Source organism: Gadus morhua, chromosome 11 (genome assembly GCF_902167405.1).
Source record: "Gadus morhua chromosome 11, gadMor3.0, whole genome shotgun sequence".
Classification (NCBI taxonomy): Eukaryota; Metazoa; Chordata; class Actinopteri; order Gadiformes; family Gadidae; genus Gadus; species Gadus morhua.
In genome coordinates, this window is record NC_044058.1 from 10,966,736 (window position 1) to 10,984,073 (window position 17,338).

At 47.2% G+C, this 17,338-nt stretch overlaps 1 protein-coding gene across 1 annotated transcript in view; it reads left to right on the forward strand.

The window, feature by feature from the left end:
* rftn1b (raftlin, lipid raft linker 1b) overlaps positions 1-17,338 on the forward strand; it is a 94,758-nt gene that overhangs the window by 68,512 nt on the left and 8,908 nt on the right. Inside the window, exons 7-8 of the mRNA XM_030371437.1 lie at positions 2,862-2,980; positions 13,549-13,652. Of these exons, the coding sequence (XP_030227297.1) occupies positions 2,862-2,980; positions 13,549-13,652 (223 nt within the window). The remainder of the gene's footprint in view (positions 1-2,861; positions 2,981-13,548; positions 13,653-17,338) is intronic.

Here is a 17,338-nt window from a genome sequence, read left to right on the forward strand (position 1 = left end):
TGTGCTGTCACTCACTGTATTCCCCTGCCATTTCCATGTTTCCTCACCTTGTGACCTTGAGATTCTTAGACATGTGTTTGTCTGCGGCTATGTGTGTGTGTGTGTGTGCGTGTGTGCGTGCGTGCCTGCGTCTCGGTGGATAGGCTGGGAGATGCCGAGTTGGCCCTGGATCTTTCTCTGTGCCTCTAAACAACACAGTGTTGTTATTCCCGCGGTTGGACAGGGGCACAGCCTGAACAGGTCAACCTTAATCCCATAACTCACAAAGCCTGAATATCTTGGTTCATGCTGGTAGCCCAACACAAACAAGAACCGGAATCATAGGGTTTCAACGGAACAAAGCACAGACGAAGTGAAGCTGCATTTTCGAAATCGCAACAAAAGACCAAGTCCGGCTCCGAAGGTTACCACACACCAGCAGACCACACATCCAACCCACTCCTCTCCATTGACCGCCATCGATCCCCCCGGCCTCCTAAGAGAATCAGTGTGGCGCTGACCTCACTCTGGTCAATACCAACAGACCCTTTTACACTTTTACAACATGCACTTTAAATAGAATAATAGATACAGGATCCTTACATCATATGCACGCCATTCGCTGTGAGTGCGTACGAATGGGCGACCGGACAGGATGAATAGAACTGGCTCTGTTCGGTAGAGACAGGTGAAGGCGGCCCTAAGAAAGGCATCAGAGTGACAGTGTAGAAATGTCATAGAAAAAACGGACTGATTGAAATATGGACACATTGAAAAGACTCGACACTCGTCGTGAATCTTTCCTGGAAAAGTGATCTGTGGTAATAAATTAACATGACAAGAGTGGACTCCCTGTTAGTGCACATCCACCTCAGGGGGGGGGGGGGGGGGGGGGTGAATGTGTGTGTGTGTGTGTGCGTGTGTGTATGGGCGAGTGTGCACGTCTTTGTCTGAAAAAAACGAGGTGTGTGTTTGAAGGAGTGCGGCAATGTCTGAGCGACGTGTTGGATTGAGCTCGGGGCCCTAAATGGCCTCCTCAAGAGTCTGCTGGCCCCACCGTTCCCATCCGTCTTTCTTCCCCAGTTTCCTCCCTCCTCTTCCCCCCCTCTCTGTGGGGCCACGCTCCCGTTCCCTCACTCTATTCCTTTCCCGACTTGGCTTCACCCCTCCATCCATCTCTCCTCCCCTCCTTCCCCCGTTCATGTCCTTTCTCTCTGTTTCCTCTCTAAGCTACATAGTCCCTCGCCCTCATTCTCGCTCTCTCTCTTTTCCCTCTCCGCCCCACTTGCCCGCTCCCTCTCTCGCTCTATTATTATGGTCTGTAATGAAATGTGGAGTGTGTGCTGGTGGGGCTCGGTCCCAGTAAGCCAGTAAAACGTATTAGTGTGTAAATGCAGGGAAAGTAATGAGAAACCACTCAGGCCAGCATGGACCCCAGGACCCGGCGTGTGTGTGTGTGTGTGTGTGTATGTGTGTGTGTGTATATGCCCATGTTATGCACACATGCATCAAACAAACAACCACAGACAATGTGTATGTGTGTGGGCGGTCACAGATGACACACAGCACTTGTGTCCGGCCCGTTGCCTTTAAGTTCCTGTGTGCGCCTGTAAAGCGGGCAAACCATACAAACCAACAACATCCTAGGAACCTGGCCGCGTCACAGCGTAGAGCCCGCACTGGGGGTAGGCGCCCCCCTCTCCCCTCCTCCCATTCATAAGGGTCGGGTCGTCCCAGGGAATAATGACGGAGACCCAGGACCCATCACATGAGACGTGGTGAGCGAGACAGACAGCAGCAGCCTCAGTCTCCGCTGAGAGGATCTGCGCGTTTTAGTGTCGAACAGAAAAGCCCTTCAGAGCTCAACCTGCGTTCTCTCATCCACCCATCCGTGGTAGAAGGGAGCTCTCACACACGCACAAACGCAATGCACCAACACACTCTGAATATCCCTCCTTATTCTCTCTCCCTCTCCCTCTCCCTCTCCCTGTTTCTCTCGTATCCCTTCCCTCTTGCTCACTAATTCGGTGTAATTTACAAGTAAGACTTATCCATATAAATGACCCCAGCCGCAAGCGCGCTAATAACCAACTCGCGCAGTAGCCTGCACGAGCGTGCCTGAGTGTGTGTCGCATGCATGCGTGTTGCTGGTGGATGTGGGTGTGCTGCCGGAATAGGGGGTGTGTGGCTTGTGTGTGTGTGCATGACTGAGCTTTATCATTACATCTGTGGCCTGCAGGGCTTTCCGAGAGAGAAGGAAAAGTCAGCCTGCTTCCTTCTAGTAAATACTTTCATCCCTCTCTCTCTCGCCCTCCCTCCCTCTCTCTCTCTCTCCCCCATCTGCCTCTCCCTCTCCTGCTCTCATTGAATCTCTATCTTCCTCCCTCATTCCCTATCCCCCGGCTGTCTGTCTCTCTCCCCCTCCCATCAGCTCCCTCCCTCTTTCCCCTGTCTGTCTCTCTCCCCCTCCCATCACCTCCCTCTTTACCCCGTCTGTCTCTCTCCACCTCCCATCAACTGCCTCCCTCTTTTCCCTGTCTGTCTCTCTCCCCCTCCCATCACCCCCCTCCCTCTCTCCCCCGTCTGTCTCCCTCTCCCAATACCTCCTCCTCTCCCCCGTCCGTCACTCTCTCCCCCTCCCATCACCTCCCTCCCACTCTCCCCCCTCTGTCTCTCTCTCCCCATTCCATAACATCTCTCTCACAGCCTCCCTCTGAACCCCATCTGTTTCTCTCTCTCTCTCTCTATCTATCCCACCCATCCTCTCTCCCTATCGGCTCCATCTCTCTCTCTCTTTCATTTCTATATAAGAGGTAACTTTAACATAGTGTCCGTCTCTCGCTCCACACTGTAACAGAGTGTGCTGATCCTTCTCTCTCTAGACCTGCTGCCCATGTCGGTGGAGAGTGTGTTCATCTTCCAGGAGGCCAGTGAGACGGAGCCCAGCACGCCCGCCCCCGCCTACGACGCCATCGTGGTCGAACAGTGGACCGTCATCGACGTGAGTCGCCACTTCCTCATTCGTCTTGTATTCCTGTGTGCGTGTGTGAGTGTGTGTGTGTGTGTGTGTGTGTGTGTGTGTGTGTGTGTGTGTGTGTGTGTGTGTGTGTGTGTGTGTGTGTGTGTGTGGTAGGCAGTAGCATTATTGATCTTGATGGAAAACAAGTAGAGTGTCCTGGATGGTAAATCGCGTCCCTTCGTCGAGTCTTTAGAATCTTAAAGAAAGAAACAGTAGGTTGTAAGCTACAGCAGTAAGGTACAGCTTTAAATAACGCCTGCCATCAGACTCACGGAAAAAAGGGATTTGTTTCAAATCATGTATTTACCTTATATGTCTGAATCCCTTATGATAAAGGTGCTTGTCATCAAGATATAAAACACACACACACACAAACATTCACCTCCATCAAAATCCATCTGCTTCGCCCAGCACACACAGAAACGGAAAGAGACAGACACAAACACACACACACACACACACACAGATCTGCCATCTCTGGATTTATTCCGCACGTGTCCGGGCGGGGGTGTTATCCACGGCCGTGTTATCTGCAGACGAACAAGCCCTTATCTGCTATGTGATTATCGTCTTCGCTGGGACCCAGTTTAGATCTACAAATTGATTTCTGTCTGCTTCTGAGGGCCCTTCTGCTGTCACGCCGCCTCAGCACATGGGCCCCGTTGAATTACCGCGTTCACAGCGAACGCGCCGATTGTGCCTCTTTGCGTTCATATGTGTGTGTGCGCGTGTGTTTTCTGATGCTATCTCTGTAATCGAATTCAGACTTTGTGGCCCCCTGGCCGTCGGAGTGTGAAAAGAGACTTTTGTCCCCGCTAAACGTGGGCCGGCCGGCCCCCCAACCAGCGGCGGCCCCCCACACACGGCCCTGACAAAGGGACGGAGAACCCGAGGGCTCATCCCGGGCCCCAGGAATGAAAAGAAAATTCACTTTACAGATTAATAGGTTTCAGGACACTTTCATCACTGTCGAACAAACCACCCGGGTCACCGCCACACCCGCCCCAAGATCCCATCAAGCACACTTTTAAACATATTCTTTCCCCCATCAATAGAAAAGTTTGCCGGCCACACACACAATATCTTGCCGAGACAAGATTACTCCTCATTCTTCGCCGTATACTGCCCTGAAATTGATATGCTAAGCGCCATGTTGGTCTGCTGTCCTTCTTTGGTGTGTTGGGATGGTTACACTAAGAATGAAACAACCTGACTATAAGGCACGATGTTGATTGCTTTGGGTTCAGCTCTCGTCGGGATATTCCTCCTCCTCTCCCCGGCATTGCTCAGAGCCCGACCTGGACAGGTGATTGGATTTATGAGGCTCAGACAACAGCCAAACAAGCTGGTACGCTGAGCGACCAATCAATAACATTGCTCTCTACGGCTTGGAATAGCTTCAGACGGCGGGCTACGGTGTAAAGAAGGTTCTGATTGGTTATTTTTGTCCTTTTTTTCTCAAAGCTAATTTTGGGATTAGCATTCGAAAAGGGGGCCTCTGCTTCTCTTTTGCCGTGACACAAGACCCTGACCTCTTCATCAACAGCTGCTCTTCAAATGGGAGAAAAGCTTCGATATGGGGGCTAGGTGCTTGGTTGTGTTTTTTTTGCTACTAATGGCTACTAAACTCCATTTTGGTTAACAAGTGAACTAATCACACTGGTTTCTGCGTTTGTTTGGTAAGGTTCAATCCCATTTAGGTTTGCAGGGATTTCTTCCTACTTAATGTTTCAAGAATGCAAATGAGAGGCCAAGTTCAAATGGAAATTTGGAGAAAGGAAATAAAACAGGTGTCCCGTGAGTACCGCTGATGGAGACCCATTAGAAACGTTGACAATTAAAAAAGACTAATGACGACCAAATCAAAGTCGCAGGCAATGTCAAGACAGAATCACACAGTAAAGCAGCCACTTAAACATAACCAGGTAAATAAACTGCATATGGTGTGATTTAAGGCCCTTATATTTTGAGCAGATGGGTTGAATATGCTCAGCAATATGGCACTCGGTTTGAACGTCCTTTCTCACTACTCTATCGAGTAGTTTTCAGCGTTTCAGTGTTATTTAAACCCTGACGCAGTAAAGGTCTTCATCCATGCCTCTGTTGAAGACCCTCGGGGACCGTAGAGGAAGACCCCAAGACCCGAGGTCACGGTTCACGGCGGCAGAGCGCGGCGTGTCGACGGGCCGTCTGGCGGGTCCATTAGCTCAAACCGCGGGACGAGCTGCACTCAATCCATAATCAACTTTGCTTCAGCACAACTCAATACAGGCTGTCTCTAAGAGCTGCCCCCCGTCTGATCCCCCATCGGACGATGTCCCTCAGAGTGGGCCGCCGCGACCGCTCCGGACGGACGGGACGGAGATAAATAAAACCCAGACTACGACATTGTGTCGGAGTGCGTAAAAGAGCAGGAAAGAAGGTAAACAGACTAAATGGAGGACGGGGGGCGGGGGGGGGCTCAACGAGGATGGCCCTGGTTATGTCCCTCGCCTCGCCACTCTCTCTCGCCATTGTGCAGACAAAGGGAAATCAATTGGAGCCTTGGAGTGCATGGACCCTTCCTGCTCGGCCTTCATTGAGCTTTACGGGAACAAACAGCAGCAACAACAGAACGGCTCGTCGGTAAGAACTCCATCAAGCTGTGGCCCCTGCGTGCTCCCCGGGAGCCGATCGTCCCTGGCCCCATGCAGCCATCCATTATCCAGAGCCAGAGGAGATTAGGAAAACAAACCCTTACATATAAGCTGTGTTCGAAATCGTTCCCTATCACGGATATAGTGCACTACATAGGGTGCTCGCCATTTTGTAGTGGTGTTCGAATTCTCAGTGGTTAATCTCATTCACTATATAGTGGACAATAAGATACCCAAAATTTGAGTGAACATATGATGTTCCCTATATCTTACTCGCGTATACCACAATGCAATGCGGTCGTGTTTTCTAAACGTCATTTACTGACGCAAATGGCGTTTAGAAATGTTTAGCGTAGTGTCCGAATTCTTGTCTGTTCGTTCCCTATATTGTTCACTATATCATGAACACTATATAGGAAAAAGTGAGTGAGTGAATTGGGAACGATTTCGAACACAGCTATAGTGTGTGGCAGTGTGCTGTAGCCGATAGTGTAGTAGCGTGAGGCTTGGATAAGCGTCACATTTTAAATTATAAGAGGGCAACTCGTGGGAGCAGTATGTGGGTGCGCTGGTATGAATTGTGAGGTACGGTTCATAGAGTAGGGAATATTCTGGATCCGTCGATGTGACCCAGGACCACAAAAGCTGGTGAATAATCAATCGAGTGGTATAGCTAGCCTTTAGCTAGAGGTTGCTACAGGCTGTACATCAACCATGTTTTAATTTGCAACGCAACAAGAACATCTTTTTATGATGAAGCCGTGGAAGAAATCACCTTGGCAGCAGCATTCCGCTTTCGAGTGAAAGTGCAACGTGGGCTCAGCGTTTGATAACTCCTCCAGTGAATTCATGACTAATAAGACGGCGGTGTGATATATAATTCAGAGCAAGCAGGCGCACCGAACCGCCTACGTGTGACACGGTTCCTGATCTGACACACAAGAGATCCCCGCTCCTCTCATCATAACCGCTGGGTAGGCAGGAGAAATTCACGGTTCAGATGTTAGATGTTGGGTCTCCACCGGAGAGACGTTTAGTTTCGGGTTGGGAGTGGTGAAGTTCAGAGTTTAGTGAGACTCGGAAAGCAACGCATCATGGAGGGGAAGTGTGCAAAGCTGCACATGTACAAGCAGTGGCCCTGATCGAGCAGGTAATCCACCAGGAAGTACAGGTTTGTATGCTATTAAATGGCCCAGTGGGCTATTTTAAGTGCTGTCCTCAAACTGTTTTGATGGAGTTTCCCTGAATCTAAAAGTTATTACCACAGAAGGTTGTCTGTTTTCAACATCCTCACTGTGTGAGTTTGGTGTTTTCAGCTCACTGCGGAATGTTTTGAAGCAGGTAAAGGCTGCCTCTTGCTGATGAAAGGAAAACTGATAACAGCGACCTTTCGCGCACACTTAATTTATAGAAGCTCCGCCCCTAGGCCTGATAGGTCGCTGATGGGCCGCTATCGGATTTGTTCAACAATAAGAAATGTGCTGGCCATGCTACTAGCTTTTACTGTACGATATGAATTAAAACAAAATCTCCTAATATGAACTCCCCCCTGAAGAAATAAAGATCCTAAGTCATATTTTGCAATGATGATTGCACTGGTTAAAAGGATTTGTTCATTGGGAAATTGTATTTTGTAGTTTTTCATAAATGATTCAGATTTAACTGTTCATTAATTATTTTCTTAATAGGAAAAAATATATTTTGTCATGGCAAATTGTGATTATATAGTTGTGTTGCTAGAGAAATTATATTTTGTAACGGTAACAATCGCGTTGGAGGAAATAATATCTGGGATTGGTTCTGATTGCACAGGATGAAAAAGTTTTGTTGAAGAAGTCGTTAACCTACAAGTCGTTAACCTAAATGCATTTTAATCTGCATGATTTAGCCATTTAGACGCAATTCGATTCCATCACAGAAATCCATTTGATCTGAAAAACCACGCTTCCAATCCCCCCCCCCAAAACCCCCCTGCCTCGTACATTACCCAAAACACGGCTTCAACATCAATGTACAAAATAAATTCATAGAAATCCATAAAAGGGGACATCTGCACCAGTCTGGCAGATGGAGAATCCCTCCCAGTGTCTTCTCTCTGGAATCCAATTTGAGGGTAAAACCCCCAGCGTTCCAGAGGGCCGGCGGAGCTTAGCAGTGCCCACATTGTTGTCACGTCTTCCCACAAGTCATCAGCGGCCCCTGGCTCTGAAGGGCCGGCCCATCCAGAAACTAAATCACGTCTGCTGTGAGATTAGGGGCTCTGCATTACAGCACCGGCATTACGGTAAAGGAATATAATATGAAGCAAACCAGACATAGAATGAGGAAGTGTGTGTGTGTGTGTGTGTGTGTGTGTGTGTGTGTATGTGTGTGTGTGTGTGTGTGTGTGTGTGTGTGTGTGTGTGTGTGTGTGTGTGTGTGTGTGTGTGTGTGTGTGTCTGGCTGATGTATAGCCTCCTGTGTCTACAGAGAGAATGGGACAGGGTAACACAGGGGTCAGAGCTGCAGAAGCCTGTATTTCAGTCTTGATGTTCCACACTCGCTCCCAGCGGAGAAGCCAGAGGAGGCGAACCCAGAAACAGGCTCCTCCTCCCTCCCCAGAGGGAGAGAATATGTCTCTCTGCCAGTGATGCTGATAACGAGGACTGACTCTGAGCCGTTTGGGGCTCCCGGCAGCTGTTTAGGGGCTGAGGTGATAGCCAAAAACATTTGGCAGGCAAACACTTGTCAAGCGCTTTGAAGTTTTGAAGGGACAGGGCTGGTGAGATAGCTCAGAGACGGCTAGGGTGTTGGACACCCAGGCAGAAGGTTCAGTGTCAAACCTCATCGGCCCCCGGGCTCCTTGTAAGAGTCAGAAATATTCACTGTCCAACCCCTACCTGCTCACTAAGGACCCGTCTCTGTATTTGCTGTCTTACCCCTACCTCCTCACTAAGGACCCGTCTCTGTATTCACTGTCCAACCCCTACCTGCTCACTAAGGACCCGTCTCTGTATTCGCTGTCTAACCCCTACCTCCTCACTAAGGACCCGTCTCTGTATTCACTGTCTAACCCCTACCTGCTCACTAAGGACCCGTCTCTGTATTCACTGTCTAACCCCTACCTGCTCACTAAGGACCCGTCTCTGTATTCACTGTCTAACCCTTACCTGCTCACTAACGGCTGGTTCAGACTACACGATTCTCAGATATTCCTCGACGATTTAACATGTCACACTATGCAATCACAGAGCCAGGCCTTGTGTCGTCTGAAGACTTGCCACACTACAAGATTCGAGAATGCGATGCTCTAGAATCTTTAGGCCCTGTCCACACTAACCCGGGTAAATATAAAAACGCACATTCGCAATGAAAACGATCTCCGTCCACACTATCGTTTTCGGAATGTTTTACATCCACGTTCCACACTGAAATTATTTTGATAACAGTTGTTGTCATGGTTATGTGACACCCGCAACGCCTCTCTGTTTATATTACAGGCGCGGGATCAGCTGAGGTAGTTGCAGTTGATCAGCTGGCTAATCATTTTCACTCAAAAATATGTCGCTGCCAAAAGTACGATTTTGTATCGGTCACGATACACGCAGCATCAACGCGGCAACAAAGTGTAAATAACAATGGATCATGAGTTCCTATGCTAGGCATTATGATGACGGTCCTCTGTGTAGTGCAGTGAAGTCTAGTTAGTAGAGATATGCGGATGAGCTGTAATTTCATCCAGATTTTGAGTTGCGTGTTCCCAGTCTCGAAAAAAGCCTGTTGGCTCGCTGAAATGTCCAACCACTATGAAATATCCGCTGTTGTCAGCAAACATTGCCAACATGGTCTTATTATAAAGCATCCAGCATATGATTTCAACAATATGTGAGGGCATACGCAGCAGGGATGATTGCACAGTGGAATGCTTATGGAAAACAAGTGGACGAGCGCTGGGCGGAGATTTGAGAAGCAGGGAGATTATAAAAAAATGTAATGTCAAATATGTCAGTTTGCCGTTTGTCTAGTCAATATGTTAACCTACTTATTATTTATTTTTTATATATTTCAACCGCGACCCGCCCGCAATTCCTCCAAGTATTACTTTTTTTCACGCAATCCATCCAACCCGTGGATTATCCACGGTGTCCTGTGTATATCCTACTATAAGATTGGCTGGGGTCTTGCTCTCCCGAGAGAGGCGTGGCTGGGTGGGCATGAAGGGTTGAGTTAGGGGTCTGGTGGAGGAGGGACCATGGCCTGACATTGGAAGTAAAGACTAGTAGAGATGCGCGGTTGACCGCCAACCGCGCATCTCTACTAGTCTTTACTTTGCTAGTTAGTTCTTTATGCCCCGTTTACACCATCCCGCTAATGGCCGGTAATGGCCGATGGACCACCGATGTGGAAGTCGGGGTGATTCGGGTGACATCGGGCTAAAAATGTATGATCGGGTCAATTTAACGGGGTAGCATTTACACATACCCGATGTTATAACGATAACATAACGATTTATGCCAGGGAAGACACCCGAAGTGCGTTTGGCGTCATTTCGAATGACGCCAAACACGTCAAATGACGCGTTTGGCGTCACTTGGCGTCATTTCGGGAGAAGGCAAAGGGGAGACTGGTTAAGACTGATATTTATTTATATATTTATTTATATTACAATGGCGATTTTATAATAATAGAACGCCGGTTCTAAATGGGCGAAGTACCCCTTTAATTATAAAAGTAGGACATCCATCCATAACCCCCTATTTATACCCAAGTGGCAGATTGAGGGTCTTCCTTAACACAATTTGGTCACAATCGTTATTTTTTGAGGGTTCTCGAGGGTCTTTCGTGTGTTTAGGTTGCCGATATAAAGACGATAAAACACGATAAAGCGCAGAAGATTAACAAATATAGCCGATGTACCCCAGGAAAATTCCCGAACGACTTGCGATGTTTAACGTTATACTCCCGTAGTCCCGTTCTATTCCCGATTATAGCCGATTAGCCCATAGCAACACCTGGTAACCGATTCTACCCCGATAGACCCAAAATTAACAAACATGTTCGTTCTTTGCCGATGTTACCCGATGTTGCCCGATCATTGAGCTTTTCTTCCTGTTGTCTAACGATGTTCCCGGGAAGAGTAACGGTGTTTCCCGATGCAACCACGCTATTTGCCGATGTTATAACGATAGCTGCTGATTTAGCCATCGGGCACCATCGGGGCCCACTATCGGGTAGGTGTAAACAGGGCATTGCTAGTTAGTAAACACTGCCCATGAGCTCCAGCGGTTCGCCGGATACCCTCCATGTCAACAATGGATACATCATGCAATTCCCCTCAATTTCTGGCATGCCAAACCCTCGTTGTGGGGTTTTCGTACGTCGCTGACAAAAAAACGCAGATCGCAAGCATGTCACATTACAAGACCTTGTCTCGTCGCCGACTTTTCAAAATCGTGTAGGACTCGCAAATTGTCTGCGACAAACGAATCAGGGCAAAATCGGGCTGAAATCATGTCGTCTGAACCAGCCATAAGGACGCTTCTATGTATTCACTGTCCAACCCCTACCTGCGCACTAAGGAACCTTCTATGTATTCACTGTCTACCTGCTCCTTAAAGTACCGTCTCTATGTCGACTGTCCAACCCCTGCCTGCTTCTTAAAGTACTGTCTCTATATTCACTGTCCTACCCCTATCTGCTCCCTAGGAGTCTCTATATTCACTGTGTAAACCCTACCTGCTCCCCCAGGAGTCTCAGTGTTCACCGTGGATCACCTCTACTCCTTAATTCTCATTCAGACCAGGCCAAGACCATTACCAGCCCCAAGTATTGAGCCTAAACATTTCATAAGCAGTTGCTGCATGCTTCTTGCTTAGGTCCTGAGTATGACATTAACCCTAACCCTAACCCTATTATCGGGTCGTCGAGGGTCACCTGGGAACCGAATGAGGCCACGGTTGGCGCTGTCTGGTACTCAGATGTAATGGACGAGGTCACGTCCACATGCACACACGACTGCACTTTGATCTTTTTAAGTGGCTTTGAGCTTGGGCTTATTCCACAAGACGGGAGCCACCAGCCTTCACATGGCGCGACCGTCCCTCCGACCTGGACAGGAAGACTCCTACTAATGATGATGGAGCTGATGTAGAGGTCAAGAACTAAAGGTTTGGGGCGGAAAGGTTTTGGGGTACTTTGGACGGAGGACAGACGTCAGCAGAGGTTGCTGTGATCTGTAGTGATCTAACTAAACCCTTCTAGACCCAGGATGTGTGGCGTGTGCGTGGCGCCCGCACAGTGTTCACGCTAAGAGCGATGGGAATAAGAAGTCCTGCAATGGACCACATTACTTGTTTTTTCTAATCAGGTTTTGTGGTGGCACAGCATAATCCAAAAGATCCATTCTCCCTGTCGTTCCATCATGATGTCCTGCTTTTGCAATCACGGAGATAGCATCTCCAAGGGCCGGCATGATTCCTCTCTCCTGTCTGGACAGCCAAGACCATCTGGCACACCTCCACCTCCTCTCCCAGCAACAGACCATTACTGCTGAATTATACCCATGTTTAGGTGTAAGGGGAGGGAAGTGGTTTGGGATTGAAAGAGCCCCCCCCCCCCCCCAACCTCTCTCCCGCTCCGTCTCTATAAAACCGACATGAAAGAGTAACCAAAGACTAAAATCAATCTAATCTTCAAAACAAAAGGCTAATGCATCCGTTGTTTACGTCTGGGCTGAAAAGGACACAATAGGAGCCTAAACTCTGCGAGAGCCCACTGGAACGAGAGGCTCAAACGAGGCGCAGTCCCGGCGGCCTGGTCTTAGCGCTTTGCTTACCTTCCCCTAAAAGGCTGTTACTATGCCAACGCTAATGCTTCAGGACTCGTCTTTCGGCGGTGATCAGCCCCACAGGAAGCGGGCTGTGAGGGGCGCGAGCTGCCCGCGTCTCGTCGTCATGACAACCCTTGTGCCCTGTTGTGTATGTGGTGAAAGTGTGTGTCAACTGTGCTGCTTTATGGTCTTTCGGTCCGAGTGCATTTCCTCGTCCAATAGACCTGGAGGAAATTGTATGTATCTATATTTTTACCCATTTCCTTTTCTGTGTTTGTGGCCGATTAATGAATTATGAAGGAGATGCTAGAGGATAAAATAGCTCTCAGTTTGCATTGGTCAAGAGGAAATAGACTTTATCGATAAGGGGAAGTACAAAGAATTCCGTGGACTTTCCTTGGAAACATATGGACTTTCTTAGAGCAGAATAGTTATGGTCAAGAGTGAAATGGTTCATCTTTTATCTCAAGAGATTGTGCAAGTTGTATGATTGTATATGTGTGTGTATGTGTGGATTAATATGTGTGGTCTGTTTTCATGCAGTTATGCAACTGAATGTTTACTTCGTCAAAAGATATCAATAAAAGATGAGACTACACTGATTTAAAACCCATACATGTAAACCGCCATGCCCCACTCCATGCATACAGAGCAGGGGTGCCACTAGAATTAGGTCTGCATGTATTCAATAATCGCGACAGCCATGGCAGTCAGGTGTGTAGGTCCATGAACCGACACTGGTCACTAGAAAATGTGTTTTACCCCACTTAATCAATAAACCCACTCAACTATAGCCGACAAATTATAAGTACAGTCATAATAACAAGGTTTTACACACTGGTTGAAGAAGGAAAATCATATGCACACTTAAATATAAATGTAGGATGTTCTGCTGCCGTTTTCTAAAGGTGTGTGTGTGTGTGTGTGTGTGTGTGTGTGTGTGTGTGTGTGTGTGTGTGTGTGTGTGTGTGTGTGTGTGTGTGTGTGGGGGTGTGGGTGTGGGTGTGGGTGTGGGTGTGTGTGTGTGTGTGTGTGTGTGTGTGTGTGTGTGTGTGTGTGTGTGTGTGTGTGTGTGTGTGTGTGTGCGCGTGTGTGTGTGTGTCCAGGGTTTGCAGGTGAAGGCAGACTACGTTCCTCTGCTCCAGTCACTGGCTACGTACGGCTGGAGACTGACCTGTGTGTTGCCCACGCCCGTCATCAAGACCAAGAGGTATCCAACACACACAAAAACACACACACACACACACACACACACACACACACACACACACACACACACACACACACACACACACACACACACACACACACACAAAAACAAATATCACTTTAGGAGCTTCCACTGTGCGTTGCAAAATAAGTAGGGATGCGCATCTCTCCTTTCAAGAAGGATTTGATAAGCATCTCCAGACATGGCCCCTGATAGGATACAGCAACGCTTGTTAAAGGTTCAAAGGATTCGGTGTGAGTTGATTTGAAAATCGATGCGTTTCAATTTGATCTGAATTGATACACTTCCATTTGTGAGATTTCGAGATGCAGCATTAAATTCTTTACTCAGCCAGTACTGACAGATAGCATGCACTGATTCAAAGAGTACTTTGAATAAAAAACAAAATTGTAATTGACCGCAATAGTTAAGAGTAAAATAAGTACACAGCCAATAATAACAAACTATATAAGCCACAAGATACAATTAAGGAAAACCTTAAATGCTAGACTAAACAACATTGTACTTAAACTTCTATTTCCATAATGAACAGGTTCAGAGCGCACAATTTAAATTCAGCATATTTTAAGTATACACTTTAATCCCCAACAATCCAAATGGTACACACCCCCGAGGAAACCCCCTACACACATGCAACGGTAGTGCCAGGGACACTGGGAGTGGGGGTCCTGCGGGGGCTGTAACCGCAAGGCAAAGAAGTTTACCTGAATAAACAATAAGAAACTTTTGTTCTTTGAGAGAACGGAATGGGTGTTCATTAAATGGTTGAAATCCAATACAATGTACACAATGTATGATGTTTTTTCTCTGCATTTGCCTGATGCAAGTTCAGAGCACGTTGCCAGGCGTGAACGCGAAGCAGTAACTGTGGGTTCAAAGAATAATATCTGATTCCTTTAATAATTGCCTCAAAGCCAAACAGCACAACAAACCCACCGTTGAGGCCTTGTTGTTGTGCTGTACACCTTTTTGGGGAAATGCCGAGGGAAAGAATCTCCTGCTGAGCCGTTTCCTCAGTGTGCTGCTCCTCATTTGCATTCGGCCTGTGTGTGTCTGTGTTAAAGAGTTCAAGAGCCTTGTTCTGTTGCTACCCGGATAGCGTGGCTGGGGCTCGGTCCACAATAAAACGTCCTCTGACTGGGTATAAACCTGCACTGTAAACTGTCCCTCGCTGAATATGGTACTGGGCAGCCTTGACCTACAGCCAGGTGGTGTTCAAGGTTACCGTCTCTTGTAGTGTACAACTTTCTTAAAGTAGGATAAATGTTGTTGGCCATTCAAATGAATACAACCATGAATGAGGCGTAGCATTTAGCATGATGTCATTATGTAGACTCCGCACCCCCAACCCTGACTGACTTCCTCCGTGTCTTGATAGCCGGCCCTCACTCGCCCTGAGGGGTAATGAGGAAGTACCCGCTTCCTCATTATGAAGAAGCGAGGAATAAAAAATAAAAAGAATGGTGGTTGAGGGGGCAAACTCTAGCAATAGCAAACAGCGTCTCATTTGATAAACTGATTAATGTAGCAACAAAGGAATAATAATAAAAAGGTAAATTACTTGGAATTTACAATGTTTCACAATGTGTACAAAAATTATGTCGGATTAATGAGCGTACAGAATAGAATCAGTCCTAGCCCGGTTAAACATCCAAGCATGAACATGGCTCAGTTTGCTGGAGTTATTAAACTTGAATGAGACAATTGCCTTACAGAAACATGTTACTTTCTGCTGTCCAATCACAGCGCCACAAGTACGCAAATGGACAAGTCAAGTTGTGAATTATACCTAACCAGGTAGACTGCATTTTGTCAAAAAACGTTGCGTCAATTTTCTGATCCACAGTCTTACATGTGGATCAGTTACAGACTAGCCAACCAATAATTTTGCAGCCTAAACATTTAAAATCAGGGTCAAGGGATTACATTTTTAAATAAATAATAGCTTTATTAAATCCTTACATGATTAATTTGGTTCCTTCTTATGTTACGTAATGTTCCAGTGGCCTGAAAAAGGCAAGTCGTACTCAAAAGAGGAACAAGTCCATGTCAAGTCATTCCCTGCATGTCTTCATCTCTTGTAATCTTACAGTGACAGCTGGTCAGTTCATTTATCATCATCATCATCATCATCATCCCATACAGACACTTCCAATGTGTTCAACTTTGAATACATCATCTGAAAATAATCTGAAAGCCAGGAGGCTAACAGCAGATTTTATAAATTATTTTGATACATAAATAGTATGGCATTGGAGGAAAATCTGCAACGTGGGACACACACACACAGACAGACAGACAGACAGACAGACAGACAGACAGACAGACAGACAGACAGACAGACAGACAGACAGACAGACAGACAGACAGACAGACAGACAGACAGACAGACAGACAGACAGACAGACAGACAGACAGACAGACAGACAGACAGACAGACAGACAGACCTTTAATACTTGGATCAAATGGGTCCTATAATGTCACATTATCAAGTATACTTTTTTTACTTTATTTATTTTTAGCTAGATACATATCTTATCACATTTCATTATTCTGGAATGCAACTTTAAATGATCTCTCTCCATTCTAGTCCTAAAAAACATAAAACAACACACAATAGTATGTACAAAGATAAGGGGAAGGTTTCATCAATAGAAGGCTCATTGTGTCGGGCGGTGTCACACTAACGATCCATACACCCAGTAGTAGCAGCAGCACTCCCACTTGAAGACCAGTTTTCCCATCCATCAGTGCGCTGACCACAACGCAGCGCTCCTCCTGTACTCCTGACCGTTTCGGAGCACAGCTGATTAATTACATCTCTATTTCCGTCCCAGGGTCTGTTTTATGACTAAAGTTCCCCCTCCCCTCCGCCGCCTCTGTCTCCCTCCTCTGTTCTCCATTTCAAAATGCCTCAACACAACAGGCGCAACATGACTAATTAATCAGAGTCGGCCTACATACGAGGACGCCGCTCGTTTCTCTGCTAAAAAAACAATTAGCGGCGAGTGGAGCGATCATCTGATGATGCATCAGATGATCAGTGTAGTCCATTAAGCTCTGTTGTCTCTGTTGATATTCACAGGAGAGGGGGAGGGGACGCATGGCCGGTTGGACAGAGCGTGCTCAAACGGGTGCCGTAGTTTCATAGTTTCTGCCATGGGTAGAGAGGGTCACAGCAGGGAACCATGCAGTCATCTCAATAGGCTTTGGGCTTAACACACCGTAAGCCGTGGCGCAATAATTGGTGATCAACATGGGAATCATGCAATTATCGAAGCGGTTGGTGAATAGGCCAATTAAAGAACAGGCCGGTTATTAGATGGAGTATAATGATAATAACTTCACAGCTTTCCTAACTCTGTAATGGCTAACACGCAATTTCAATTATAACTAAGCCAAAGAAGACCCCGGTGAATACGGATACATAAAGTAGTTCAGACAGCTTGAGGGATGTCTCGTACCCTGGGTCCTTCAGCCGGGTATCAGACCCTCTCGTTAACATGACCACATAGAGAGTCTCCCTCTTCAGGGTGCTTTCTCAAGGTCTCTCATCCTTCTGGGATTCAGGGGAGTTTTTCCTGGTCCTATAAGAGGGCGTAGGGTTAGGGTGGTGTCATCTAATCTGGCCCTGTGGAGCCTATTTGAGACCGTCACTGTGGCC